Source organism: Dendrobates tinctorius, unplaced genomic scaffold (assembly GCF_039654945.1).
Source record: "Dendrobates tinctorius isolate UK_male_01 unplaced genomic scaffold, ASM3965494v1 ptg000003l, whole genome shotgun sequence".
NCBI lineage: Eukaryota > Metazoa > Chordata > Amphibia > Anura > Dendrobatidae > Dendrobates > Dendrobates tinctorius.
The window spans coordinates 24,824,183-24,851,943 of record NW_027361671.1 but is presented as its reverse complement, the minus strand read 5'-3'; the positions used below and the strand labels follow the sequence as shown (position 1 = coordinate 24,851,943).

The following is a 27,761-nucleotide window of genomic DNA, read 5'->3' as shown; positions in this document are numbered from 1 at the left end:
TGTTCATCTAGCTGTGTGATGAACGCTTATTTGTACAGTTCGTCACAAGAGAGATGTCTGGTAACTGTTCTGTATCTGTAATATTCCCAGATGAGACTTTACACCGATATTCGGGAGCTTTTTTTCTGGTGGTCACCAACTTACAATCATATAAAATATAGTTTTTCTTACAGCCAATAACCATGCACAGTGTAATCTCATATCAATGTTTATATCATATATTTCCTATAAAATCAGGATCAATATAATGCAGATTTAATGTAACTTAGAAAGTGATTTTTTTTTTGCCAGTTGAATGGGTAGGCAGTAGAAGTAAAAAAAAGAAAAAAAGCATTGAGGCGTACGCTATGATAGCTGTGTCTATATTCTTTATATCAAGGAATTGTATATATAAATATTCTGTAGCTGCTCGAAATGCTGATTCTGGAATATCAAAGCACCGATATGTTATTTGCTTCAATTCAAAGGCCAATAACAAATATATGAAAGGCTTGAAATCTGCTGTAGACTCAGACTCCATTAGAAAAAATTAAATCTTTGCTTCTGAAATTCGGCTGTATTTTATAGACTTAATCTGACCTGGACTTCATGTGCATATGAAATGTAATTATACCAATAAGCAATACAATAGATTCACTTAATAATATACATGACTTTTTTTTTGCTGGCGTCAGGAGCTTTGTGTACATATCAGACAAAAGTAAAATGTCATTCACTTCAGTCTGCTGTCAGCATCATAATGATTACACATGACTTGTGCTTCAAAGAGAGAGAATCATATTCAGCTTGTGGAACCTTTTTCATTTTAGTCATTTTGGAGTTTCCGACTCAATTCTTATTGCAGATTTTGTAAGTAAAGTATAGGACACACAGCCCAATCTGCTATTTCCCATTGGGTCTGTGTTTTGCAGAGATTGTATGCCTCTAATCATTCCTGGTAAATATTCCTAATGTCATAAAAATATAAGAAAAGCATCATAATCTGAGTAAATTAGTGCAAATCATCCTATAACCCATTTGTAAATTTTATTTATCAATTAATTTTTTTTTTTTTCTGCATACATATCTATGTGTGACATTTTGAGTACAGGATTATTACAAAATAAAACTGTTGCCCAAAGTATTAAAAGAAATAAGAGCAGGGGCTTTCAATGCCTGTTTTTATTTTAGCACAATTAATTGTTTATCTAGTCTTTTGTCCAGGGCCAGATTATGGGGAGGGCACAAGGGGCACCTGTAGTGTACAGGCATGCATGTGTCTCTTTCCATCCTTTTGTACAGTAGCTTCTACCTTAGCTGTTCCAAAATTCCCATAAATTTCAGGACTCCGGAACATTGTCGGCCCCTTCTCCTATAAGTTGTTGTGATTGGGGTTGGTTCAGGTGAAGTGTCTGATTCCAAGAAGCAGGATTGGGACCGCCATCAGATATTTTGCTCTCTGGTGACCAACAAGCTTAACCCCTTCATGACCGGAGGTATTTTCGGTTTTGCGTTTTCGTTTTTTGCTCCCCTTCTTCTCAGAGCCATAACTTTTTTTTTTTTTTTCCATCAATATTGGCGTGTGAGGGCTTGTTTTTTGCGGGACGAGTTGTAGTTTTGAACGACACCATTGGTTTTCCCGTGTCATGTACTAGAAAATGGGAAAAAATTCAAATTGCGGTGAAATTGCAAAAAAAAATCACACTTGCAATATCACACTTGGTTTTTGTTTGGCTGTTTTACTAGGTTCACTAAATGCTAAAACTGACCTGCCATTATGATTTTCCAGGTCATTGCGAGTTCATAGACACCAAATATGTCTAGGTTCATAGAATCATAGAATGTTTGTGTTGGAAGGGACCTCCTGGGCCATCTGGTCCAACCCCCTGCTCAAAGCAGGATTCACTAAATCATCCCAGACAGATGTCTGTCCACCATCTGTTTGAAGACTTCTATTGAAGGAGAACTCACCACCTCTCGTGGCAGCCTGTTCCACTCATTGATCACCCTAACTGTCAAAAAGTTTTTTCTAATATCTAATCTGTGTCTCCTCCCATTCAGTTTCATCCCATTGCTTCTTGTCTTTCCTTGTGGAAATGAGAATAAAGATGATCCTTCTACAATGTGACAGCCCTTGAGATATTTGTAGACAGCTATTAAGTCTCCGCTCAGTCTTCTGTTTTGTAAGCTAAACATTCCCAAATCCTGCAACTGTTCCTCGTAGGACATGGTTTGCAGAACGGTTACTGTTATGATTGAGTCACCGAGGAGGAAAAAAAATAACACAAGCTCAGCCCAGAAAATCAGAGAGGTTAGAAACTAGCGGATTGCAGACCCCTAATCCTATCACACAACTAGCAGTAGCCGTGGAGTGTTCCTACGGTGATCCTAGACACCTCGTCACCTCGTCTAAATAAGCCTAAAGAGAGAAAAGGGAAAAACTGCCCCAGAGCAGACCCCAAAGCAATAGGCAGCCCCCAACATATAATGACGGTGAAGCAAGATGAAAACATTAACACAGATAGAAAGATAGGTTGAGCAAACGATGGGGCCCAAGCTAACTAAAAAGGACAGGACAGAAAAGCTGCTGTCTGCAATCCGAGAAAACCCTGCTAAAAATATTACCAACACAACTGATAAGCAAAAAGGACCCTGAAGTCACTAGACTTCAAACCCTATATCAGCACTCAGAATATTCTGGAAACAGAGCAAAAGAGAACACTGATCAAGGAAAAAGAATCCAGCACACCCCCGGCCGGGGATGGCTGAACTCAAAAAGCAAGGTAAACAAAACCAAAACTAATAAGTTCAATAGCAGAGCAAAAACTTATCTTTGGGAAGCAGGAATCAGACTGGTCTCCAAGAATCCAGCAGAGAAATCACAAGCGACTCAGAAGGGCGTCGGCTGCCTTATATGCAGTCTGTAGTTCCCGTTACCCAGTCACAATCCACCTGATCAGGTGTTTGGTTTCTTTCATCCAAATCAGCCTCACTACCTTCCTTCACCAGAAGAGGGAGATCCTCGGACACACAAGATGAATGAACAGATGAGCTCACAACAGCTTACCATTCTGGTCGCTCTTCTCTGAACTTGCTCCAGTTTGTTGATGTCTTTTTTTTAACATGTGGTGCCCAAAACTGGACACAGTATTCCAGATGAGGTCTGACCTAAGAGGAGTAGAGGGCAATAATGACTTCACGTGATCTAGACTGTATGCTTCTGTTAATACATCCTAGAATTGTATTTACCTTTTTTTGCTACTGCATCACACTGTTGACTGTTACACCACTCTCACCGCACACCTCCGGAGCTGGTGCACGCCTCCCGGCATCTTCACTTCCGGTCGGTCTAGCGGCCGACGCTGGGGTCCCGTAGGGTGCGCACTCTTGACTCTGCGGCTGCGCGCCTGGTCCCGGGTCCCATGGGGCACGCTTGTACACCACCCGCAGCTCTGAGTGCGCCCGCACTAACTCTGACGTCTCTATGGTCTTGGAGGACCTGACCCGAAAGTCCCGGCGCGCATTCCCTATATCAGGCAGCCTCTTCGTGTAGGCGGTGCCTGATTATTGTTTTGCTTCCTTGCTAGGCCTGCTTGGTGCCTGCATGGTCGCTCTCTGTACTCAGGTCCAATACCTTGTACTCTGGCGTGCTTCTTAGTACGCGCTCTGCAATGTCTAGTACTCTGGCGTGCTTCTTAATACTCCAATAGCCTGTTGGAGTAATGCCACTACCAAGATGGTTACAGCATTACAGTGACTGGCAGGCAATCCATGCGTGTTTATTGGCTGTGTAAAAGGCACAAAACATCCGGGCTGGGGATTCGAGCTTCAAATCTGAGCACCAGTTAAAGCTTGCTGAATGCCGACCATATCTGCGCATCAAGCATCTGAGATACTTGAGTGAAATCCGAGTATCACTGAGTACGTTCGCTCATCCCTACACAGCACCAAAGTTGCTGCACTAACCAGTATTCCCTAGATTTAGTATCTCCCCCCAGCTTAACTGTTCAGCTGTTTCCTGTAGTTCTTCACGAGGTTTGCACACACTGCAGCAGGGATTTTGGCCCACTCCTCCATACAGATCTTCTCCAGATCTTTCAGGTTTCTGTGCTCTCACTGGTCATCATTGAGTTTCAGCTCCCGCCAAAGATTTTCTATTGAGTTCAGATCTTCTTAGTTGCCCTGGCTGTGTGTTTTGGGTCATTGTCATGCTGGTAGACCCAGCCACGACCCATCTTCAACGCGCTTACTGAGGAAAGGAGGTTGTTGGCCAAAATCTTGCGATACATGACCACATCCATCTTCCTTTCAATACATTGCAGTAAAACACCCCCAAAGTATGATATTTCCAAACCATGCATCACAATTGGGACTGTGTTCTTGAGGTTGTACTCTTTTTACTTCTTCCTCCAAACATGGCGATTGGAATTGATATCAAAAAGTTCTATTTTGATCTCATCTGACCACATGACCTTCTCCCATGCCTCATCTAGATCATCCAAATGGTCATTGGTGAACTTCAAATGGGCCTGGACATGTGCTGGCGAGAGCAGGGTGACCTTGCGTGCCCTGCAGGATTTTAATCCATGATGGCCTAGTGTGTTGCTAATGGTAATGTTTGATACTGTGGTCCCAGCTCTCCAAGTCATTGACCAGGTCCTCCGTGTAATTCTGGGCTGACTCCTGATCTTTCTCAGTATCATCCTTACCTCATGAGGCGAGATCTTGCATGGAGCCCCAGACTGAGGTAGATGGACAGTCATCTTGTGTTTCTTTCATTTTCTAATAATTCTTCCAACAGTTGTTACCTTCTCACCAAGCTGCTTGCCTATTGTCCTGTAGCCCATCTCAGCCCCGTGCTGCTCTGCAATTTTGGGCGGTGTGTGATTAATTAAGTGTGTGGACAGGTGACTTTTATACAGGTAACAATTTCAAACAAGTGTAATCAATACATGTATTGAGTTCAGAGTAGGAGGGCTTCTTAAAGATTAACAGGTCTGCGAGAGTCAGAATTCTTGCTGGTTGGTAGGTGATCAAATACTTATTTCATGCAATAAAATGCAATTTAATTATTTAAAAATTATGCAATGTCACTTTCTGGGTTTTATTTTTTAGATTCTGTCTCTCACTGTAAAAGTGTACCTACTATAAAAATGATATACTTCTCCATGCTTTGTAGGTGGTAAAACTAGCAAAATCGCCCTTGTATCAAATACTTATTTTCCTCGCTGTAGGTGTCATTTGTTTGTAATTCTGCAAGTTAACATTGACATGCCAAGTCTTAAACTTCAGTAATATGCACTTGGCTAGGGTTTGCACTGCTTTCCGGATCGAGTTGTTGTCATGAGATCGCTGACATGCGATTTACAGACTTATGGTCATGTGCTGAGAAACGTCTCCTGCTTCTCTTATTGTTCTAATTTTCAATTGAGAGAAGCAGGAAGTCAGTCTGCACATGACTAGAGATGAGCGAATATTTCAACATTCGGTTCGGATTACAATTGCTGAATTTTCAATTTTCAACGATTATAGCCAAGCGCCATTGAAGTCAATGGGATGCCAAAACAAAAGCTTATACAGCACAAACGCCAGTGTTTCTGATCGGCGGTAACATTAAATACATATTCAAATAAAAATAAGAAACACATCATACTCACCTAATGCCCAATCCCTGATGCCCATGTCTCCTATAAAAAATGTAAAATAAAAAAATAACATATACTCACCTTAGTGCCCAATCTCCGATGCCCATGTCTCCTAAGAAAATGATAAACCACCATATACTCTCTTGTCCGCCGTAGTCCACAAAATTCCAAGTGTCCCACGGCGATCTCACGTGTAGAACAGTCACATCGGGAGATGTTACTACTCTAACCGGCCGCCGACGATACACTGACAGGAGCGTCATCACTCGCATTAGTGCATAGAGCTGAGCTGCCGTAAGAGAGATCACCTGAGCTTATCAGCTGATGAACTCTAGTGAACTTTCTCACTGCAGCTCAGTTCTATACACTGCAGGAGCGATTACCTTCTGTGTCAGTGTATAGCCCGCTGTCTTTGAGAGCAGTCAGCCATTTTCATGAAGCCGAGTGAAGCCGAGATCTCAATCTGCGAACTCAGCTTCAGGAAAATGGCCACCACGATCTCAATCTGCGCACGTATGGCCTCCCGCGGCCATTTTCCTGAAGCCCTGGGAAGCAGAGAACTCAATCTGCACACATGCGGCCTCAGGAAGATGGCCGCAGCCACCGAGAAACCCATAATTCCCCCGGCTCTGCTCTCCGTGGAGCGGCATCACCTCAACTGAGGAATGGACTCTGCTCAGGTGCACGCCGTACTGCCCATCGCGCCTCAGCATCGCCGCACCTCTGCCGCCGCCACACCACACCACTGCCGCAACCCCCCAGTAAGTGTGTTTGCACTATAAGACACATCCCCCATTTTCCTCACAATTTTTTGGGGGAAAAAGTGCGTCTTATAATCCAAAAAATACGATAAATACATGTACAGTAAGCTGCACACACGCTGTGCTAATTGTATGTGTCACTGACATCTATATATCTACCTATTCATTTTTTTTTATTTACTGTTGTAATCCGTCTCTTCTATCCTGTCGGGTCCTGCTGTGATTTTAGTGGCAACGCAATTATTTCCCCACACTTTTACCGAATTTTACCGACTTTTTCCGGTTTAAAAAAAATGCTCGTGTTTCTGATCACGAATCCGAATGTGCCATATTCGTGCCAAATTTACGTTTGGCTTTCGTTTTCAAAACATATTTGTTCATCTCTACACATGATCATAAGTCTGCAAATTGCATAAGAACTCGATCCGCCAAGCAGAGTGAAATACTAACAGTGCACATTTCACATCTTTAGGATTTGGCATGTCAACTTGTAGAATTACAAATCCAGGGAGTCACCTGTCAATCTGGGGTAGCAGAGCAGTGAGAAGCTGCTGTGCATCGGTCTCTTGGGCTACTCATCCTGGTCGCATCATACCTGGTAGGATATTAAATACATGTTTTCTCTTTAATGCCACAGCATTTCAGAGTAAAACATACACAGCTGCAATGATGGAGACAATGTCTTATTCATGCTGCCTGTAGTTTGTGCAAGAGACATCAGCTATCAGGGTCCTTTTATATTGTGGCAAAATAACCTTGGAAGCCTCGACCTTATCCACTACATGGCTTCACTTCAGATCACATGAAATGATTTATTTTGGAAATTAGGCCTGGGTCACACAGATGTTTCCGGATCGAGTTGTTGTCATGTGATTGCTGACATGCGATTTACAGACTTATGGTCATGTGCTGAGAAACGTCTCCTGCTTCTCTTATTGTTCTAATTTTCAATTGAGAGAAACAGGAAATCAGTCTGCACATGACTAGAGATGAGCGCTGAATTTGCAATTTTCAACGATTATAGCCAAGCGCCATTGACGTCAATGAGATGCCAAAATAAAAGCTTATACAGCACAAACGCCAGTGTTTCTGATCGGCGGTAACGTTAAATACATATTCAAATAAAAGTAAGAAACATATCATACTCACCTAATGCCCAATCCCTGATGCCCATGTCTCCATAAAAAATGTAAAATAAAAAATCAACATATACTCACCTTAGTGCCCAATCCCCGATACCCATGTCTCCTAAGAAAATAATAAACCACCATATACTCTCCTGTCCGCCATAGTCCACAAAATTCCAAGTGTCCCACGGCGATCTCACATGTAGAGCAGTCACATCGGGAGATGTTACTACTCTAACTGGCCGCCGACGATACACTGACAGGAGTGTCCTCGCTCGCATTAGTACATAGAGCTGATCTGCCGTAAGAGAGATCACCTGAGCTTATCAGCTGATGAACTCCGGTGAACTTTCTCACTGCACTCAGTTCTATAAACTGCAGGAGCGATTACTTGTGTCAGTGCATAGCCCGCTGTCTTTGAGAGCAGTCAGCCATTTTCCTGATTTCAATTTATATAGACTTGGCACACACCAAAAAGATTCTGATGCAGAAAGGTGGTTTTAATGAATTGCAGTACATACATACAGACGTTTCGGTCTAGGACCTTCATCAATGTACAATAAATTGTATTGTGAGCTCTTAGTGACTGGGCTTTAAGGGAGACACCAATACTGCAAGGAGGCACCTGCGGCCGTCCCACGTGGTTCTATATAACAAGTGGACGCAGTATCCGCCGCGAATCCAAGGGTGCCGAGAACTCAGCTTCAGGAAAATGGCCACCACGATCTCAAGCTGCGCACGCATGACCTCCCGTGGCCATTTTCCTGAAGCCCTGGGAAGCAGAGAACTCAATCTGCACACATGCTTCCTCAGGAAGATGGCCGCAGCCACCGAGAAACCCATAATTCCCCCGGCTCTGCTCTCCGTGGAGCGGCATCACCTCAGCTGAGGAATGAACTCTGTTCAGGTGCACGCCGTACTGCCCATCGCGCCTCAGCATCGCCGCACCTCTGCCGCCGCCACACCACACCACTGCCGCAACCCCCCAACAAGTGTGTTTGCACTATAAGAGACCCCCCCCATTTTCCTCACAATTTTTTGTGGGGAAAAAGTGCATCTCATAATCCGAAAAATACGATAAATACATGTACAGTAAGCTGCACACACGCTGTGCTAATTGTATGTGTCACTGACATCTATATATCTACCTATTCTATTTTAATTTACTGTTGTAATCCGTCTCTTCTATCCTGTCGGGTCCTGCTGTGATTTTAGTGGCAACGCAATTATTTGCCCACACTTTTACAGAATTTTACCGACTTTTTCCGGTTTTAAAAAAATGCTCGTGTTTCAGATCACGAATCCGAATGTGCCATATTCGTGCCAAATTTACGTTTGGCTTTCGTTTTCCAAACATATTCGCTCATCTCTACACATGATCATAAGTCTGCAAATTGCAAACTCAATCCGCCAAGCAGAGTGAAATACTAACAGTGCACATTTCATATCTTTAGGATTTGGCATGTCAACTTGTAGAATTACAAATCCAGGGAGTCACCTGTCAATCTGGGGTAGCAGAGCAATGAGAAGCTGCTGTGCATCGGTCTCTTAGGCTAGTCATCCTGGTCGCATCATACCTGGTAGGATATTAAATACATGTTTTCTCTTTAACGCCACAGCATTTCAGAGTAAAACATACACAGCTGCAATGATGGAGACAATGTCTTATTCATGCTGCCTGTAGTTTGTGCAGGAGACATCAGCTATCAGGGTCCTTTATATTGTGGCAAAATAACCTTGGAAGCCTTGACCTTATCCACTACATGGCTTCACTTCAGATCACATGAAATGGTTTATTGTGGAAATTAGGCCGGCGTCACACATGCGAGAAACACGGCCGAGGGTCGCATGTTAATACCCGACACCGCTGGCTTCACTCGGGAGCGGAGCGTGTGGCTGAATAGCAATACATGTAGCCGCACTCTCCGCTCCCGAGTATCGGCGGCAGTGCCTGTTATTAACATGCGCGACTCGTCCGAGTTTCTCGCTTGTGTGATCCGGGCCTAAAAGCCATTCTGTCAGTTCAACACAATGTTGGCAGCTGAGCTGTATTATAAGGCTCTGTAGTAGATGAGGTTTGTATTATGAGGTTCTGCAGCAGCTGAGGTGTGTATTAAGAAGTTCTGCAGAAACTGAGGTGTGTATTACTTGGTTTTGCAACAGCTAAGAAGTATTATGAGGTTCTGCAGCAGCTGAGATGTATCCTGAGGTTCTGGGGTTATGTGAGGTGTATTAGTTCTGCAGCAGCTGAGGTGTGTTATGAGGTTGTGCAGCAGCTGAGGTGTGTGTTTTGAAGTTCTGCAGCAGCTGAGGTGTGTATTATGAAGTTCTGCAGCAGGTGAGGTGTGTATTATGAAGTTCTGCAGCAGGTGAGGTGTGTATTATGAAGTTCTGCAGCAGGTAAGGTGTGTATTATGAAGTTTTGCAGCAGGTAAGGTGTGTATTATGAAGTTCTGCATCACCTGAGGTGTATTATGAAGTTCTGCATCAGCTGAGATGTATTATGAAGTTCTGCAGTAGCTAAGGTGTGTATTATTATGAGGTTCTGCAGCAGATGATTTGTGTATTATGAAATTCTACAGCAGCTGAGGTGTGTTATGAGGTTATGCAGCAGCTGAGGTATATTATGAAGTTCTGTAGCAGCTGAGGTGTGTTATGAGGTTGTTCATCAGTTGAGGTGTGTTGTTGTGATTGGGTCACCGAGGAGGAAAGCAAGACCAAGCTAAGCCACAGAAAACCAGAGAGGTTGGTAACTAAACGGATTGCAGATCCCTGATCCTATCCACACATCTAGCAGTAGCCGTGGAGCGTACCTACGATGATTCTAGATGCCTCGATACAGCCGGAGAACTAAATAAGCATAAAGCAAGAAAGGGGAAATCTAAACTGCCCCAGAGCAGACCCCAAAGGAATAGATAGCCCCCAAACATATATTGTCAGTGAGACAAGATGAAAACACAAACGCAGGTAGGAAATAGGCTGACCAAATGATGGGGCCCACACTAACTAAACAGGACAGGAAAGGAAAAACACTGTCTGCAATCACGCAAAAAACCCTGCAAAAAATGTCCAACACGTCTGATAGAAAAATACTGAAGTCTCTAGACTTTGCCCACTATATCAGCACTCTGGCATATTCTGAAAGCAGAGCTAAAAGAGGCCAATCTAATAAAGGACAAAAACAAACTGGCACAAGCAGTAACTTAAGGATGGAAATTCAGCACAGCCCCAGCCAAGGCTGGCTGACCACACAAAATTGAATAGACAAAACCAAATCAAAATCAAATGTGAACAATAGCAAAAGAGCACTTAGCTTGAGCATGCAGGGACTGAAATGGAAACTAAGACCTCAGGAGGCAGGAAAAAATCACCAGCAGGGATAGAGGGAGTCAGCTGTCTTAACCCTTTAATGTCTATGGACGTGCACAGTCCGTCATGGCAGGAGGTAACTTTCAGCACCATGACGGACTCTGCACGTCCTGCCTTTCAACTGTCACTGCGTGTAAACACGCAGTTTCAGTTCAGTGCCGACAGCTGTCTATGACAGCTGAGAGGCACAGGAAGGGGGGCAGGGACCCTTGCACTTGGTCCTTGCACCCACAGCGCTGTGATTGGTCGGTCAATCTGACAGACCAAACACAGCATTGATCAGCAGGAGAAGCTGAAATTTGAGCTTCTCCTTGCCTGATTAGTGTAGGAGCCCAGTGCTGCAGTGGCTAAGCGTCCTGCACTGACAGCTAGGAGCGGAGCCCCCACCGCCCCGGGCTGTTAACCCCCTCACTGCTCCGATCGAGTGTGATCACAGCGTTCAGAGGGGGAGGCAGAGGGTAGGGGGCTCCCTCTGCCTCAGGTCGGTGTTCCTGCGATGTAATCGCGGGGCCCGACCTGTGCCATGATGACCCGGAGGTGTCATTTACCTACGGAGAGCTGGTGAGATCATGCTCTCAGCATTGGTATAATGCATTACAATGCTGGAGCATTGTAATGTATTATACCGAAAGTGAAAGTCCCATAAAGGGACAAGGTAAAAAAAAACAACATTTTTTTTAAATTATATGTAAAAAAAGTTATTAAAAAATATAAAAATTCCCTAAAAAATCCCCTAAAAATTACACATTTTTATGTAAAAAAAATAAAATAATCAAAAAAATACACGTTTGGTATCGCCACGTCCGTAAAAATCCCATCCATAAAAGTGTCACCCTAGTTAACCCGTTCAGTGAATGCCGTAAAAAAAAAACCACAAAAACGTAGCAAATTATACTTTTTCCAAGCAGTATCATCATACCGCTTGGAAAAAGTGCAATAACACGCGATCAAAAAGACGAATATAAATAAACATGGTACCGCTGAAAACGTCATCTTGTCCCGCAAAAAACGAGCCGCCATACAGCATCATCAGCAAAAAAATAAAAAAGTTATAGCTCGCAGAATAAAGTGATGCAAAAATATTTTTTCTATAAAAGATTTTATTGTGTAAAAAACACCAAAACATAAAAAAAGATATAAATGAGGTATCGCTGTGATCATAGTGACCCGAAGAATAAAGCTGCCATACTAATTTTACCACATGCGGAACGGAGGGGGAAAAAGAAAAAGCATTCCTAAATTGCTGGTTTTTGTTCATTCAAAAAATGAACAGAAAAATAAGAATAGAAAGCGATCAAAAAACGTTATGTGCCCGAAAATGGTACCAATAAAAACGTCAGCTCTTTCCGCCAAAATCAAGCTCACACATGACTCTGTCGGCCGAAATATGGAAGAATTATAGCTCATTGAATATCATTTTTGTGGAAAAAATATAATTTTTTAATTTTACGGCTCTATGTTATAACCTTCTGTGAAGCCCTTGGGGCTTCAAAGTGCTCAACACACATTTAGATAAGTTCCTTGGGAGGTCTAGTTTCCAAGATGGGGTCACTTGTGGGGGGTTTCCACTGTTTAGGTACATCAGGGGCTCTCCAAACGCGACATGGCGTCCGCTCTCGATTCCAGCCAATTTGACATTCAAAATCTCAAATGATGCTCCTTCCCTTCTGAGCACTGCCGTGCGCCTAAAGATTGGTCTTCCTCCACACATGGGGTATCGGTGTACTCAGGAGAAATTGCACAACAAATATTGTGGTTCATTTTCTCCTGATATCCTTGACAGAATAAAAAAAATTGTGTCCAAATAAAAAATTTTGGGAAAAAAAGTTAAATGTTCATTTTTTCCTTCCACATTGCTTCAATTCTTTTGAAGTACCTAAATGGTTAATAAACTTCTTGAATGTGGTTTTGAACACCTTGAGGGGTGCAGTTTTTAAAATGGTGTCACTTTTGGGTATTTTCTGTTATATTGACCCCCCCAAACTCACTTTAAATGTGAGGTGGTCCCTAAAATAAATGGTTTTGTAAATTTTGTTGGAAAACTGAGAAATCGCTGGTCAACTTCTAACCCTTATAACTTCCTAAGAAAAAAAAATGTTGGTTCCAAAATTGTGCTGATGTTAAGTAGACATGTGGAAAATGTTATTTATTAACTATATTTTGTGACATATCTCTCTGATTTAAGGTCATAAAAATTAAAAGTTTGAAAATTGCTAAATTTTAAAATTTTTTGCCATATTTCCATTTTTTCATAAACGCAAGTCATATCGAAGAAATTTTACCACTAACATGAAGTACAATATATCACGAAAAAACATTCTCAGAATCAGCGGGATACGTTGAAGCGTTCCAGAGTTATAACCATATAAAGTGACAGTGGTCCGATTTCAAAATTAAGGCCTGGTCTTTAACCTACAAAATAGCTTGGTCGTTAAGGGGTTAAATCCAAACAGAAACTCCAGATATCCAATCATCCTCATTATCAGGTGGCAGGCCTCTGTTAATTAGATCAGCTCCATTACCTCCAGTAACCACCAGAGGGAGCCCGGAAAGAGAACTCGCGACCCCTCTGTCAATATAACCAGCTCCACTACCTTCACTAGTAACCAGAGGTAGGCCAGAAAGTGAATTCACAACAGTGTGTATTATGAAGTTCTGCAGCAGCTGAGGTGTGTTATGAGGTTGTGCAGCAGCTGAGGTGTGTTATGAGGTTCTGCAGCACCAGAGGTGTGTTATGAGGTTCTGCAGCAGCTGAGGTGTGTAGTATGAGGTTCTGCAGAAGCTGAGGTGTATCATGAGGCTCTGCAGCAGCGTTGAAGTTTTTTCTTTTTCATTTGTTTGTGATCCCTCTTCTCACTTTTGCTCACAAACTGCCACATTCACATTTATAAAGAAAAAACACTTTGGGAAACTCTCCTAAAGATTTAACCCCTTAATGTAGCTAAATTCCTGTGTGAGTCCATCGCTAAACGCACAGAATGGGGCGTCCTGGCAGGTACCATTGCTCTTCCATTTTGACACTGTATAGCAGTGAATCACTGACTGCTATATTTTACATTAGCCCCTTACTTGTCAGGATGATTTTCTGTAAACAGAATTAATTTGAGTGCGCCTCCCGGGTATTGTGACACGGAGGTAAAGCTTAGTGTAGGCAGATTTATTCATGCACAAAAAAGTTCTAATTTTTACCTTCTACAACAAGAACCTACAGGCTCTACACAATGGATAAGTGAAGTGACTTTGTGTCAGTAACATATCTGGCAGCGTACCAAATGTTAATTTGCTCTTAGCTACTTGAGATTAAATGTAATTCCTTCCCTGAGCAGTTTTAAAGTAAGCAAGCATGAAAGCATTTTCTGAGTAATCTAGGAGGAATTGACATTTAAATGAGTTAGCATTACATCTGCACTTTAAGGCTATTCATTTCATAGATAAATTAACTACATTATTCTCTCTTTATCTTACGTTTTGAAAGAACTCCATCAGCAGAAGAAATGGCAGTCCAGGGTCAGCTCAAACTGCTCTTATCCCAACCATGCTGTAATTGGAACTTGCTGCTCGAAACGCTGCTGCATCCCGATTGTCTCATCGCTAGAACTTTGCTGACTTGCTCAAGTAAGTACATCTGTTATTTCATGTATGTCCTCCAGTATGGAAATGGGCAGTATATGTAGCACACAATAAAAGTGACTTCTCTTTTAGATATGTAAAGGTTATAAATGTATGTGATCCAAAAACAACCCTTTAAGCCCCTCTGGTGGCTGAGTAATTACAACTGCGCTTTAAAGTTTATAAGGCAGGCGGGTCTATTGAGGGTAGTGGGGCTGAAATCCAATCTAATGGAAAACAGAAATGGTTTTACTGCTAGGATCTGATTGGGGTCTTGGTGATTGATTTGCTGATTGTGATTAGGCTAATTATAATAATAACACAAAGGCTGTGGTTTGAAAATAAATCTACCGGTAAATATTTTGTGTGTTTTGCATTGTGTACTAGATTATTGTTATGTTTTCTCCTTTAGTAGCTGATAAGGCTTTATAGATGCCTGGTATGTTTTATTAGAAAAATGTGGCTTGTAAATGGCATTGTAAAGAAAAATGATATATATGTATATAGGAGACAAATACAAAGTAAGCCAAAATACAATTAGATATAGTGTTATTAGGACTTCCAAGGTAATAAGTCAATTTAATGACTAACAGCATAATTAAGAGTCAGTGATTGAAGATTGATTAAATATTTCAAAGAACTGTAGACCAAATTATTTGTTAGATGTTTTCTTAGGGAAAAATATAGAATGCACGTGTTAATTCTTATGATGTTAATCAAAAACTTTGCCCACCATTTTTGTGGGTCTCAAATACTGTATATTGTAATTTTTCAATTTTTAGCACATAAAATGTAGCTAAACCTATATAATATTTACGACCGGTGACTGCTTATGGATATATTGCAAGCAGTAAGGACAAATTGATTAGTTGTCCTCAAGCCAACAGGGAGGTGATGGAATGAAATTACTCGTGTGAAACTCTGGAGAATGATGCCAAACCAGAAGATATGCCTTGCTTGCTAGAAAAGGAATCCATATAGATAATGACCATTACTGAAAATGCCCTAATAAATATGTAGAATGAGACATCAAAGGTTATATAGTTGATAACTCTTTAGCCTTATATACAGTACATCCGAAAGAGACGTTTTTCATAGAGTCTTAAGTTTTCCAACGGAAATGTAAACCCTCTTGACCTAGTGAGATGCCTTCATATTGGAAACAAAAAAAAGAATTGGACAGGATTGGTCATAGTAGTGTTTTCATTGTCAAGCAACAAAAAATAGGTTCTCCTCAAACCACCAGTATTGGTCATACTTTCCCTCTCCAATCTATTCTAAAGCTCTTCCCCATTTATATCTCCATGGCTTCAACACATCATCGATCACAAAGAGAATATTATCTTAGTGTGTGACTTCGATATGCCACTTGCCCAAACATTTGTAATACAGGGTAAATTTAAAGGTGCCATTGGCTTGATAAGTAGTGTGAAAGGTGTAAATTCGATGTGATTCCAAAAACATTACATTCAGGAAATGACATAGTAGAAGAATGTATCCATAACTAAATTGGGACAAATTGTACTTGGCAATCACAGCACTGATGTAAAGTAAGATACGCAACATTCATTTCATTAAAACAAGCTCTCAAAATATTGTCATTTAGATCTTGCTTAAAGGATCACAGACCAGACAGATGGAACAACTAGTATTACGCTAGCCGTTACCCATTTTGTTTTTTTTTTCAGTATTGTGCACTGAGAAGTACTAACAAGCCAGACATCGGTTCAAAATGGCTGTTTCTGCTCTATTATAATCTTCTGTTTGGAGGATTTGTGATAGATTTAACTTTTAGTTTTAAGAAGAGTTTGTTATACTTTCCACTCATCCTGCCACATCATAACCTGACTGGTTACCCAGTTTTGTGTGAATAACGTGCTATGAGTAGAATTAATTAGAAGCACTATTAGAAGTCATCAGGGCATTTAATGAGCATTGCTTATATCCAGCTGCATTAGCTTTCTCATTAGACCATAGTCTAAAATTTGAAAGAAAGTTTGGTATTTGGAACATGTTGACATGCAAATATAAAATAAGAGGCCATTTTAATTACTTTGGTAACCTGGGACAACATGTAAAAATATCAAGTACAAATAGTTTATATTTACTTTTGGTAGTTTCATGGAATGTTATTTTCAGATTATTTTCTGTTTAATTTAACACTATTTTTTGACTATTTTGTGCTTTTATCATCTACTATGGTTTCTTATATTCATTGTAATTTGCAATATATTAATAACAAGAAAAATAGAGCTCAGTAAGGCTAAGTTCCTACGATGAGTGCATGGTGTCTTATGATGCTGCAGATTGTCTGCAGCATTTCTGCACCAATCAACTAGATTAGGCTACTTGCTAGTGATGACTCACGACTGTTAGCCGCTACACATGCAGGTATTGCCTAACAAACAGGCAGCCATGAGACATGCAGCCGCATGGACTCGAACATATTTTTCAAGCATGCCAAGACACACTGTTAACACCTTATCCGAGCACATTGGCTCGTCACCACTACTTGCGTTTTTTCAATGCATTTTTTTTGTGTTTTTTTATTACATGCGCTTTTATTGTGGTTTTTCCTCTTCAGCTTTTACCTCTTTCTCATACTGTATATCCTATTTAAAAGAAAACTACTATGTTTTGGAAACTTTCTGTTAGTTAGCTATGATAAATTTTTATTGATATAATCATGTGTGAATTAGATTTGTCTCATCTCTTTTAAGTCTACAGGGAAAATATGCAGATAAAATCGCACCACAGTTCCGTATCCACAACGTGAAAAAAAATCAAAATGGGTATGAGATTTATATGAATCCCATACACTTTGCAGGTACTGTGATACGCTGCTTTTTTTTTGCTTAGCAAAAATGCACAGCATAAAAAGCACCCCAAATACACATCGTAGGAACTTATTTTAAAGGGGTTGTCTAGCCTTAGGCTTCAAGTACATAGAGTGACTGCATACTTGTCAATCCTCACAGCACTGGTCGCGAGAGAAGGATGTTATGTGACCGCAAGTATGTGATTTGCATACTTCCAGCCACATTACAACTAGATGTGTCCGGCCTCACTTAATACACTTGCATTGAGTCAGGCCGCTCACGTCTAGTCTTCTTGTGACCGCATGTATGCAAATTATATGCTTGAGGTCATGCGCCCGACGACGGAGAATCCTCACAGACAATCCTCAGAGTGGCTGCAGACATGTAGCCTAAGGCCAAACAAACCCTTTAAAGGGAGAAAATAATTTGGTAATTGTACCTTAAAATTGCTTGAATTTAGTCTTGCTACCAAAAACTTTGCCCCATGACTAACATTCTTTTGCTTGATGGTACAGGAGAGCGTTTCCCTTCTAATGGTTCAGTATTTTAGTATTTCCCTATAAGATGAGAAAGCTTGGGCTAGGGGAAAATGTGTGTAGATGGGTAGGTAGCTGGCTTAGTGATAGAAAACAAAGAGTGGTTATTAATGGGGCATACTCAGATTGGGCCAGGGTTACTAGTGGGGTACCACAGGGTTCTGTATTGGCCCCTCTACTATTTAATATATTTATTAATGATCTAGTGGATGGCTTACACAGTAAAATATCAGTATTTGCAGATGATACAAAACTATGTAAGGTAGTTAACACAAAGGAGGACAGTTTGCAACTACAGACAGATTTGAGTAAATTGGAGAATTGGGCTGAAAAATGGCAAATGTGATTTAACACAGATAAGTGTAAGGTTATGCACATGGGAAGGAGAAACAGATGCAACAATTACTTACTAAATGGGAAACTGCTGGGGAAATCAGACATGGAAAAAGACTTAGGCATCTTAGTCAATAAGAAGCTAAATTGGAGTGCCCAGCGTCAGGCAGCTGCCACCAAAGCAAATAGGGTCATGGGATGCATTAGAAGAGGTCTGGGGACACAAGATGAAAACATAATTCTCCCTCTGTACAAATCACTTGTCAGACCACACTTGAAGTATTGTGTGCAATTTTGGACGCCGGTGCTCAAGAAAGACATTACTGATCTTGAAAGGGTTCAAAGGTGGGCTACTAAAATGATAAATGGAGTTGGTTCACTACAGTACCCAGAAAGCTTATCAAAAATAGGTCTATTTACTCTAGAAAAGAGAAGACTTAGGGGAGACCTAATATATATGTACAAGTATATCAGAGGGCAATACAGAGATCTCTCCAATGAACTGTTTGTACCAAGGACTGTGACAAGAACAAGGGGGCATTCTCTTCGTTTGGAGGAAAGACAATTTCTGCACCAGCATAGAAGAGGGTTCTTCACGGTAAGAGCAGTGAGGCTTTGGAATTCTCTTCCTGAGGAAGTGGTGATGTCCAACTCACTGAATGAATTTAAAGGGCCTGTCACACTAAGCGATATCGCTAGCAATATCGCTATAACTTGTGACGTTATAGCGATATTGCTAGCGAAATCGCTATGTCTGATACTTACCTCCGACCGCTCCCCCACTGGTTATCGCTGATCGCGCGAGAACGTCCTGGACTGTTTATTGTCGTCAGCTTCTTGCGGCGAGATGAGCGTGGAGCCGGGCGGGACGACGTCAGGATTGCCTCGTCTGACAGCTAAGTAGCGACCCCCGACCCCAGCGATGTCGCTGGTGAAATCTGCCTGTGTGGCAGCTCACTAGCGACCACTTAGCGATGTACCAGCAATCCTGACCGCGTCATATCGCTGGTCGGGATCGCTGGTACATCGCTAAGTGTTACAGTACCTTAAGAAAGGAATGGATGCTTTTCTTGTGAGTAACGGTATAGAAGGTTACGAATAACATAATATTATAGGTAGATGGTTGACCCAGCTTAGGGGAAGGAATTTTTTCCCTATGGAGAAAATTAGCTTCTACTCTGTGGGATTTTTGCCTTCCCCAGGATCAACAATGCAGAACAGCTGCACTAAAAATAGGCTGAACTAGATGGACATACGGTCCAAAACTATGTTACTATATACACATATTTGTAGAAAAAGTCCAGACGAATGAGCACTTAGCATTACGGGGGAGGATGTGGTGAAAAGTGTCTGATGACAGCTTTGACTGTGCAAAGTTTCTACTTTGCTAGATTGTGATATCCAAATAGTTTTTCTCATTAGTGTTACATGACCTTCAAAACCCTCGGTGCCATTTGTTATTTTAATACCCAGTTAATTAACATCTTCAGTTTTATCTGCACGGCAAACGCTCTTTGTTTTATCTAAATTATTTACACAGGAAACAAATTATCGGCCGTGGAATTGAGCGTGTAAGTGGCGTCATGTACAAAAAGAAAATGAAGTGGTTTCAGTGCGCTGTTCAACCACACATCTCCTAATAGTAAAACAAGGCCGGTTAATATATACAGTACATAACAGTATGAAAACACAAAAACAGGAACATAACGTTTTTAGGAGCACTTCTTTCAACTAAGCTCATATAGCAGTAGCAATGTCATGACAACGCCATCACTTACTCTGTGCAATTTTTAGTTTTCTGCCATCCACAAAGATCCGATTCACTTTTCTCTTCTCACTGGAATATCTGCTACTATTCTCCTTGTCATGTTTCTTTCAGGTTGCAGTCCCACAAGACTTGGTATTGCCTTAACTTGTCTTAATGTATATGTAGTGTTGTATAAATGTGGTAATACAGTCACCGATCGCCATCTACCCCGCTGTCCAGTGCCGCTATGGTCCTCTTCTGGCTACTGTGACTTCTATTCTGACTTGCTGGATTACACTGAGGTCTATGTGTGAGCTGGAAATTGATTTTACAATGTAAGTCTGTGGAGCCTAGTTCTTCATAGACTTACAGTGTAAATGCCACTTCTAGCTCAGACCTAAACTCCAATATACTGTATCTCAGTGGTGCTGGAAAATGTGGAGGACAGCGACTGGCGAGTATATTACTGCACTAAAACTATGCTACATGGACATTTAGACCAGATTAGGCACTAAAAAGTTTTGTAGTATGTCTTTAAGTGGGGATGGGGAATAAGCCCTTGGCTAATCTATCTCTCAGGGCAGCAAAGGATCGGGCATATAAACATCCAACATGTATGATCAGTTGCTTTGGGATTTTTTGTAGTTTGTGATATTTTCTTAACTTGTCATCTTATCTTGCACAAATTAAACCATGAGAAACAGGCACAGAAACTGAGAACTAATAACAATTTGGAATTTCGAGGTCTTATAGTAAAGGAATATGTTTCATTTAACTGAATAATCCTATTAAGAAAAAGCTTGGCTGGTTCTGCAAATAGAGAAAGAACAATCTGTTCTAGATTTGATTTCATCAAGTAACTTCTCGCCTTACATCGACCAGGCCAAGAAGATAATTTAAAGTTGACATTTGAATGCAAAAAAGTGTTAGCAAGCCATCTGCACATTAATATAATTAAAGCACACTTTGCTGCTCTGTTTTATGTTAACATTAACATCTACCTCCTCGCAATAGCGAATGTGCAGTTGCCGGGTGTAATGATTTTGATACCTGATCAGCACTTTTTCGTGCTTTCCAATTCACATGGTAGTTATGAACCATTTGACCCACACTGAGCTGGTTTCTGAAAGTTGAGTCAATGTAACTTCTTTGAGCTACTTATTTGTCATTAGTAAGTCAACCAATGTGTTATTCTGGATTACATTACTATGAATACTTTGTACTTTAGTTTTTTCCTCCTCTTCTCGAAAGAGCCATCATTTTTTATTTTTCCATTGATATATGTCCATATGGAATTGTGTGGGTTTTTTACAGCATCTATATTACTAGGCGATTTGCTGGAAAACAGGAAAAAAAAAATCGAAGTGCAGTGAAAAAAGTACAATTCTGCAATACTTTCTTGAGTTTAGCTTTTATGGCATTCATTAGACATTACTTAAAATGACCTAGCATTATTTTTCTTCAGGTGAGGACAACTATAGAGATACCAAACACATATGTTTCTAAAAACAGAAAATAGACATTTTGCTTGTGTCGCCATTTTTCGAGGGACTTTTTCATCTTTCAAATAAAAAAAATAATATTTTTTTTTCATTTTGTTTATAGTTTTTATTTACCGTGTCTACCGATTTGGTTAAATAATTCTATATTTTGAATGATCATACTTTTATGGACACAGCAATACCACGTGTATATTTTTTTTGGATTTTTTTTATTTTTAATGCTGTAAAAATGGTGATTACAAATGTTACTACTCTTTACTCCTTGAGAAAGCCACCTGGCGAAACACACATTGGAGTCCCTGGTTTCATACATTTGGTAATACACTCTCTCTGCTCCTATAGAATATATTTGTATGTATTGATTTTATGGTGATATCCACACATGATTAGGTTATTTATTTATCCACTTGGATTTACTATGTGATATTTATTTATGTGTGAAATTCACCTTCAATACTTTTTCCTTGTTACATAAAGCAGGGTGAACACCATGGTTTTATATACCCACTTCACGTATACGTTTCTATGTAATTTTTTTTCATACAGAACTGTGTCCCCTCTATATGTATTTTACTCTATCTCTTATGGACAGTTTTTATCTTTGTTGTAATAATAATAAAATACTGTATGTTCTTATTGAATACTTTTTGGTGTCCATTCACACTTCTTGGTAGATTTTTTCAATTATTCAGTGAATAGTCACATATGAGCAACTAGTTAATTATCCTCTAGTATTATTGACTTAATATATAATATAAGTGAAAAGACAGTAGCAGATTAAAAACTGAAGAAAAAAGTTTTTAATTATATAAAAATATTGTTAAATACATTATACATTTAAAACAATTGTTAAATAATATACATTTTGATCACCCACTTTTCCCATAAAATACTATAAAAAGTTATCAAAACTTCAGATATATCCTAAAATTCTATCAATGAAAATATAATCTCACTTCTCAGAAAACAAACCCTCGCACAGCTTCTTCGATTTAAGAATGGTGACACAAGGAAAAATTCTTTGTTTCACAAACTTTTTTCACTACTTAGAGGGGTGTTCTCAAGTTGTCTCTTGAACAGCTCAGAGCTATGCAGTCTCCTTACAGTCTCCTACTTCCTGATTTCTAGCAAGGTGGGTGCTCTTCCTTGAGTGATAGTTTGGGGAGAATCAGAGCTGTAGTATTAGTTGGACTATAAAGCTCAGCACAATATCTGCTATAAGACATTTAGCTATCAATAGTATATAACTGTATTTACATGTAGATATAATATGGCATTTGAACAAGCACACTGCTCCGGACAGTGAGAGCCGTGATTAGGAGACCTGCTCTGAAACTGGGCTGGTGATTTAGCAAGATTTCTGACAGTAGCTTTTCAGGAGCTGAGAGAGGTGAGCAGCTATATGTGCTGTATAGAAATGGGCTATATGGGCTGGACAGAGATGGCCGGAATATTAGGAGTTAACTTTGGAATGTAATTAGTGAGCACTCTCTGCCAGGGTCTGGATAGGCACTAGTGGCCAAGCTCTGTAAAAGCCAGCCATACTTTGAAAAATAAAAGCTGCAATAATTGCAGGAGAATGGCAGAAGATAGAAAGAGCAAGTCAATTGCAAACTTGCTTATTTTCATGCTGTCTGATTAACCCCTTAACCCCCAAGGGTGGTTTGCACGTTCATGACCGGGCCAATTTTTACGATTCTGACATTGTTTTCTCGTGGCATATTGTACTTCATGTTAGTGGTAAAATTTCATTCAAATAACTTGCGTTTATTTGTGAAAAAAACGGAAATTTGGCGAAAATTTTCCAACTTTGAATTTTTATGCCCTTAAATCACAGAGATACGGCACACAAAAAAATTAATAAGTAACATTTCCCACATGTTTACTTTAAATCAGCACAATTTTGGAACCAAAATTTTTTTTTTCTTAGGACGTTATAAGGGTTAAAAGTTGACCAGCGATTTCTCATTTTTGCAACACCATTTTATTTTTACAGACCACATCACATTTGAAGCCACTTTGAGGGGTCTATATGATAGAAAAGACCCAAAAGTGACACCATTCTAAAAACTGCACCCCTTAAGGTGCTCAAAACCACATTCAAGAAGTTTATTAACCCTTCAGGTGCTTCACAGGAATTTTTTGAATATTTTAAAAAAAAAATGAACCTTTAACTTTTTTTCACAAAATAAATACTTCAGGTTCAATTTTTTTTTATTTTACCAAGGGTAACAGGAGAAATTGGACTGCAAAAGTTATTGTGCAGTTTGTCGTGAGTACGCTGATACCTGATATGTGGGGGGAACCACTGTTCCGGCGCATGGCAGAGGTCAGAAGGGAAGGAGCGCCGTTTGACTTTTTCAATGCAAAATTGGCTGCAATTCAGATCGGACGCCATGTCACGTTTGGAGAGCCCCTGATGTACCTAAACAGTGGAAACCTCCCACAAGTGACCCCATTTTGGAAACTAGACCTCCCAAGGAACTTATCTAGATATGTGGTGAGAACTTGTGGGTTACAAGGGCTTCACAGAAGTTTATAACGTACAGCGGTACAATTAAAAAATCATATTTTTTCCACAAAAATGATCTTTTCACCCTCAATTCTTATTTTTCCAAGGGTAACAGGACCCTAAAAGTTATTGTGCAATTTGTCCTGAGTACGCTGATACCCCACATGTGGGGATAAACCACTATTTGGGCGCATGGCAGAGCTTGGAAGGGAAGCAGCCATTTTTGGCTGGAATTGAGATCGGACACCATGTCGCGTTTGGAAAGCCCCTGATGTACCAAAACAGTGAAAACCCCCCCCACAAATGACACCATTTTGGAAACTAGACCCCCCAAGGAACTTATCTAGATGTGTGGTGAGCACTTTGAACCCCCAAGGGCTTCATAGAAGTTTATAACGCCCGGGCGTGAAAATAAAAAAAAAAAAAAAAAAAAAATCGCATTTTTTCCACAAACATGATCTTTTAGTCACCAATTTTTTTATTTTCCCAAGGGTACCTGGAGAAATTGGACCACAAAAGTTGTTGTCCAATTTGTCCTGAGTACGCTGATACCCCATATGTGGGAGAAAACTACTGTATGGGCACACATCAGGGCTCGGAAGGGAAGTAGTGATGTTTTGGAATGCAGACTTTGATGTTGCCTTTGGAGAGCCCCTAATATACCTAAAGAGTGGAAACCCCCCACAAATGACACCATTTTGGAAACTAGACCCCCTAAGGAACTTATCTAGATGTGTGGTGAGCACTTTGAACCCCCAAGGGCTTCATTGAAGTTTATAATGCCCGGGCATGAAAATAAAAAAATCGTATTTTTTCCACAAACATGATCTTTTAGTCCCCATTTTTTTTATTTTCCCATGGGTAACAGGAGAAATTGGACCCCAAAAGTTGTTGTCCAATTTGTCCTGAGTACGCTGATACCTCATATGTGGGAGAAAACTACTGTATGGGCAAACATCAGGGCTCGGAAGGGAAGTAGTGACGTTTTGGAATGCACTCTGATGGAATGGTCTGCAGGTGTCATGTGCGTTTGGAGAGCCCCTGATGTACCTAAACTATTGAAACTCCCCACAAGTGACCCCATTTTGGAAACTAGACCCCCCCACGGAACTTATCTAGATGTATGGTGAGCACTTTGAACCCCCAAGTGCTTCACAGAAGTTTATATCGCCCGGGCGTGAAAATAAAAAAAAATTTTTTCCACAAAAATGATATTTTTGCCCCCAATTTTTTATTTTCCTAAGGGTAACAGGAGAAATTGGACCCCAAAAGTCGTTTTGCAATTTGTCCTGAGTAGGCTGATACCCTATATGTGGAGGTAAAACACTGTTTGGGCGCATGGCAGAGCTTGGAAGGGAAGGAGCACCATTTGACTTTTTCAACGCAGAATTGGCTGGAATTGAGATCAGACGCCATGTTGCATTTGGAGAGCACCTGATGTGCGCAAACAGAGGAAACCCCCCAATTCTAACTCCAACCCTAACCCCAACACACCCCTAACCCTAATCTCAGCCCTAACTCTAGCCCTAATGGGAAAATGGAAATAAATACATTTTCTTTTAATTTTATTATTTTTCCCTAACTAAAGGGGTGATAACGGGGGGTTTGATTTACTATTTATGGCGGGTTTTTATTTTTGGCAGCTGTCGCACGCTAAAAAAAAGCTTTTTATTGTAAAAATAGTTTTTGCATCACCACATATTGAGAGCTATAATTTTTCCATATTTTGACCCACAGAGTCATGTAAGGTCTTATTTTTTGCGGGACGAATTGACGTTTTTATTGGTATCATTTTCGGGCACGTGACATCTTTTGATCTCTTTTTATTCTGATTTTTGGGACGCAGAATGAACAAAAACCAGCGTTTCATGAATTTCTTTTGGGGGGTGCGTTTATATTGTTCCGCCTGCGGTAAAATTGATAAAGCGCTTTTATTCTTCGGGTCAGTACGGTTACAGCGATACCTCATTTAAGTCTTTTTTATGTTTTGGCGCTTTTATGCAATGAAAACAATTTTATATAAAAAATAATTATTTTTGCATCGCTTTATTCTGCAAGCTATAACTTTTTAACTTTTTTGCTGATGATGCCGTATGGCGGCTCGTTTTTTGCGGGACAAAATGACTTTCAGCGGTACTATGGATATTTATATGCGTCTTTTTGATCGCGCGTTATTGCACTTTTTGTTCGGCAGTATGATAATAAATTATTTTTTGCTTCGTTTTTTATTTTTTAAGGGGTTCGCTAAAGGGGTTAACTAATGGGACAGTTTTATAGGGCGGGTCGTTACGGACACGGTGATACCAATGTGTACTTTTATTGTTTTTTTTCTTTTTATTCTCAAAAAATGAATTTACTAGGGAATATTTTTCTTTTAACTTATTTAGCGATTTTTTAAAAATTATTTTTACACTTTTTTTTTTTTTTTTTAAACTTTATTACAATGTCCCAGGGGGGATTCATGTGACAGATCGCTGATCTGTCACAGATCAGCGATCTGTCACAGGCACTGCACAAGGCTTCCTCCTTGCCTGCGTTTTGCAGGCATGAGGAAGCCAGCTCCCTACAGGCCCCGAAGGTCCCCGTCGCCGTCTTGGATTCGGGGACCCGCAGGGATGGAGCCCCCCGCAGCAGCGCTGCACATTGCGCTGCTGTGGGGGGCTCAGGGAAGCATGGAGGGAGCCCCTCCCTGCTGATGCTTCCCTTTAACCCCCGGTACACCGCGGTTGTGTTTGATCGCGTTGTGCAAGGGGTTAACGTGTCGGGGTGGTCTGTGACCGCCCCTGACACATTGTGCCTGGTGTCAGCTGTGATAATCAGCTGACACCCGGCCGCGATCAGCGGCGCTCACCACATGGGCGCTGCTGATCGCTGTGACGTACTATCCCTTCCCTGGGAATTAAGTCCCAGGGCACATGGACGGGATAGTACGTCACATGACAGAAAGGAGTTAAAGTAATTTAATAATTTGAGAATACCTGTTAAAAAAGTATGGAAGTTTTGTATCACAGTAATCATACTGGCCTTGGAAAATCATATTTCTAGGTCATTTTTACCATGCAATGGACACATTAAAAACAAAACCCACAAAGCAACAAAGGGAAAATTGCAAGTTTTTCACTAATTCATTGCAATTGGAGTTTTTTCCTCTTTCTAGTACATTTTATGTAAAAAGTAACTCATAAGTCTTTAACAGCAGAAAATTAAGAAAGATATGACTCTCGGAAAATGCACAAAATGTAAAAACTGTCTGGTCCTGAGCGACTTATAAATCTCACAGTTTCAGGATGCCTTTTAGCGATGTGTTTTATTTCAGACCCCCAGCCCCCATTTCTGATTAATTAAACAGAACTGAATATTAGAGATGAGTGGATTGATTTGCAGAGGATCGACTCGAATTTCCTGAAATTCGCGATTTCATTTGAATTCAAACAGTTTGAGACTTGAATCACAGAAAAAAAAACTTTTCCGGGCCATTTCCCGCACCTGCTGAAGCATCAGAGAGCAGGCTAACATCATTTTGCATTGCCGTACAGTCCACCACATAATACCCTACAGTTATAACATCTTAAGAATTATCATACCTTGTACAGTGGTGGTTAGTACCTGGACCATCACAGATCAGCGGTTCTTGGTGGAGCACAGTTTGTACGGAAGAGTCGTTTTCTAGCTCCAAAGTCACTGGGTAAAATTCTCTCTTCTGTAGAGTGTAAGCTTTTATGGCCAGCATATGGGTCCTCTCTCCACTTTAGAGTGTAAGCTTACGATCATTCGCATCCTCTCTCTCCTGTAGTCGGTAAGGTCTTATGGTCAGCAAGGTTT

The 27,761-nt window shown here is 40.6% G+C and overlaps 1 protein-coding gene across 12 annotated transcripts in view; it reads left to right on the top strand.

Annotated features, from left to right (window-relative positions):
- The window catches only part of KIAA0825 (KIAA0825 ortholog), a 556,500-nt gene that overhangs the window by 195,987 nt on the left and 332,752 nt on the right, over positions 1-27,761 (top strand). For all 12 annotated transcript variants that reach the window (XR_012234833.1, XR_012234815.1, XM_073589638.1 and 9 more), the window contains one exon: positions 14,357-14,496. Coding sequence is in view for 10 of the 12 variants with exons in the window: in XM_073589638.1 (XP_073445739.1) it covers positions 14,357-14,496 (140 nt within the window). In the remaining 2 variants the exon portion in view is untranslated. The remainder of the gene's footprint in view (positions 1-14,356; positions 14,497-27,761) is intronic.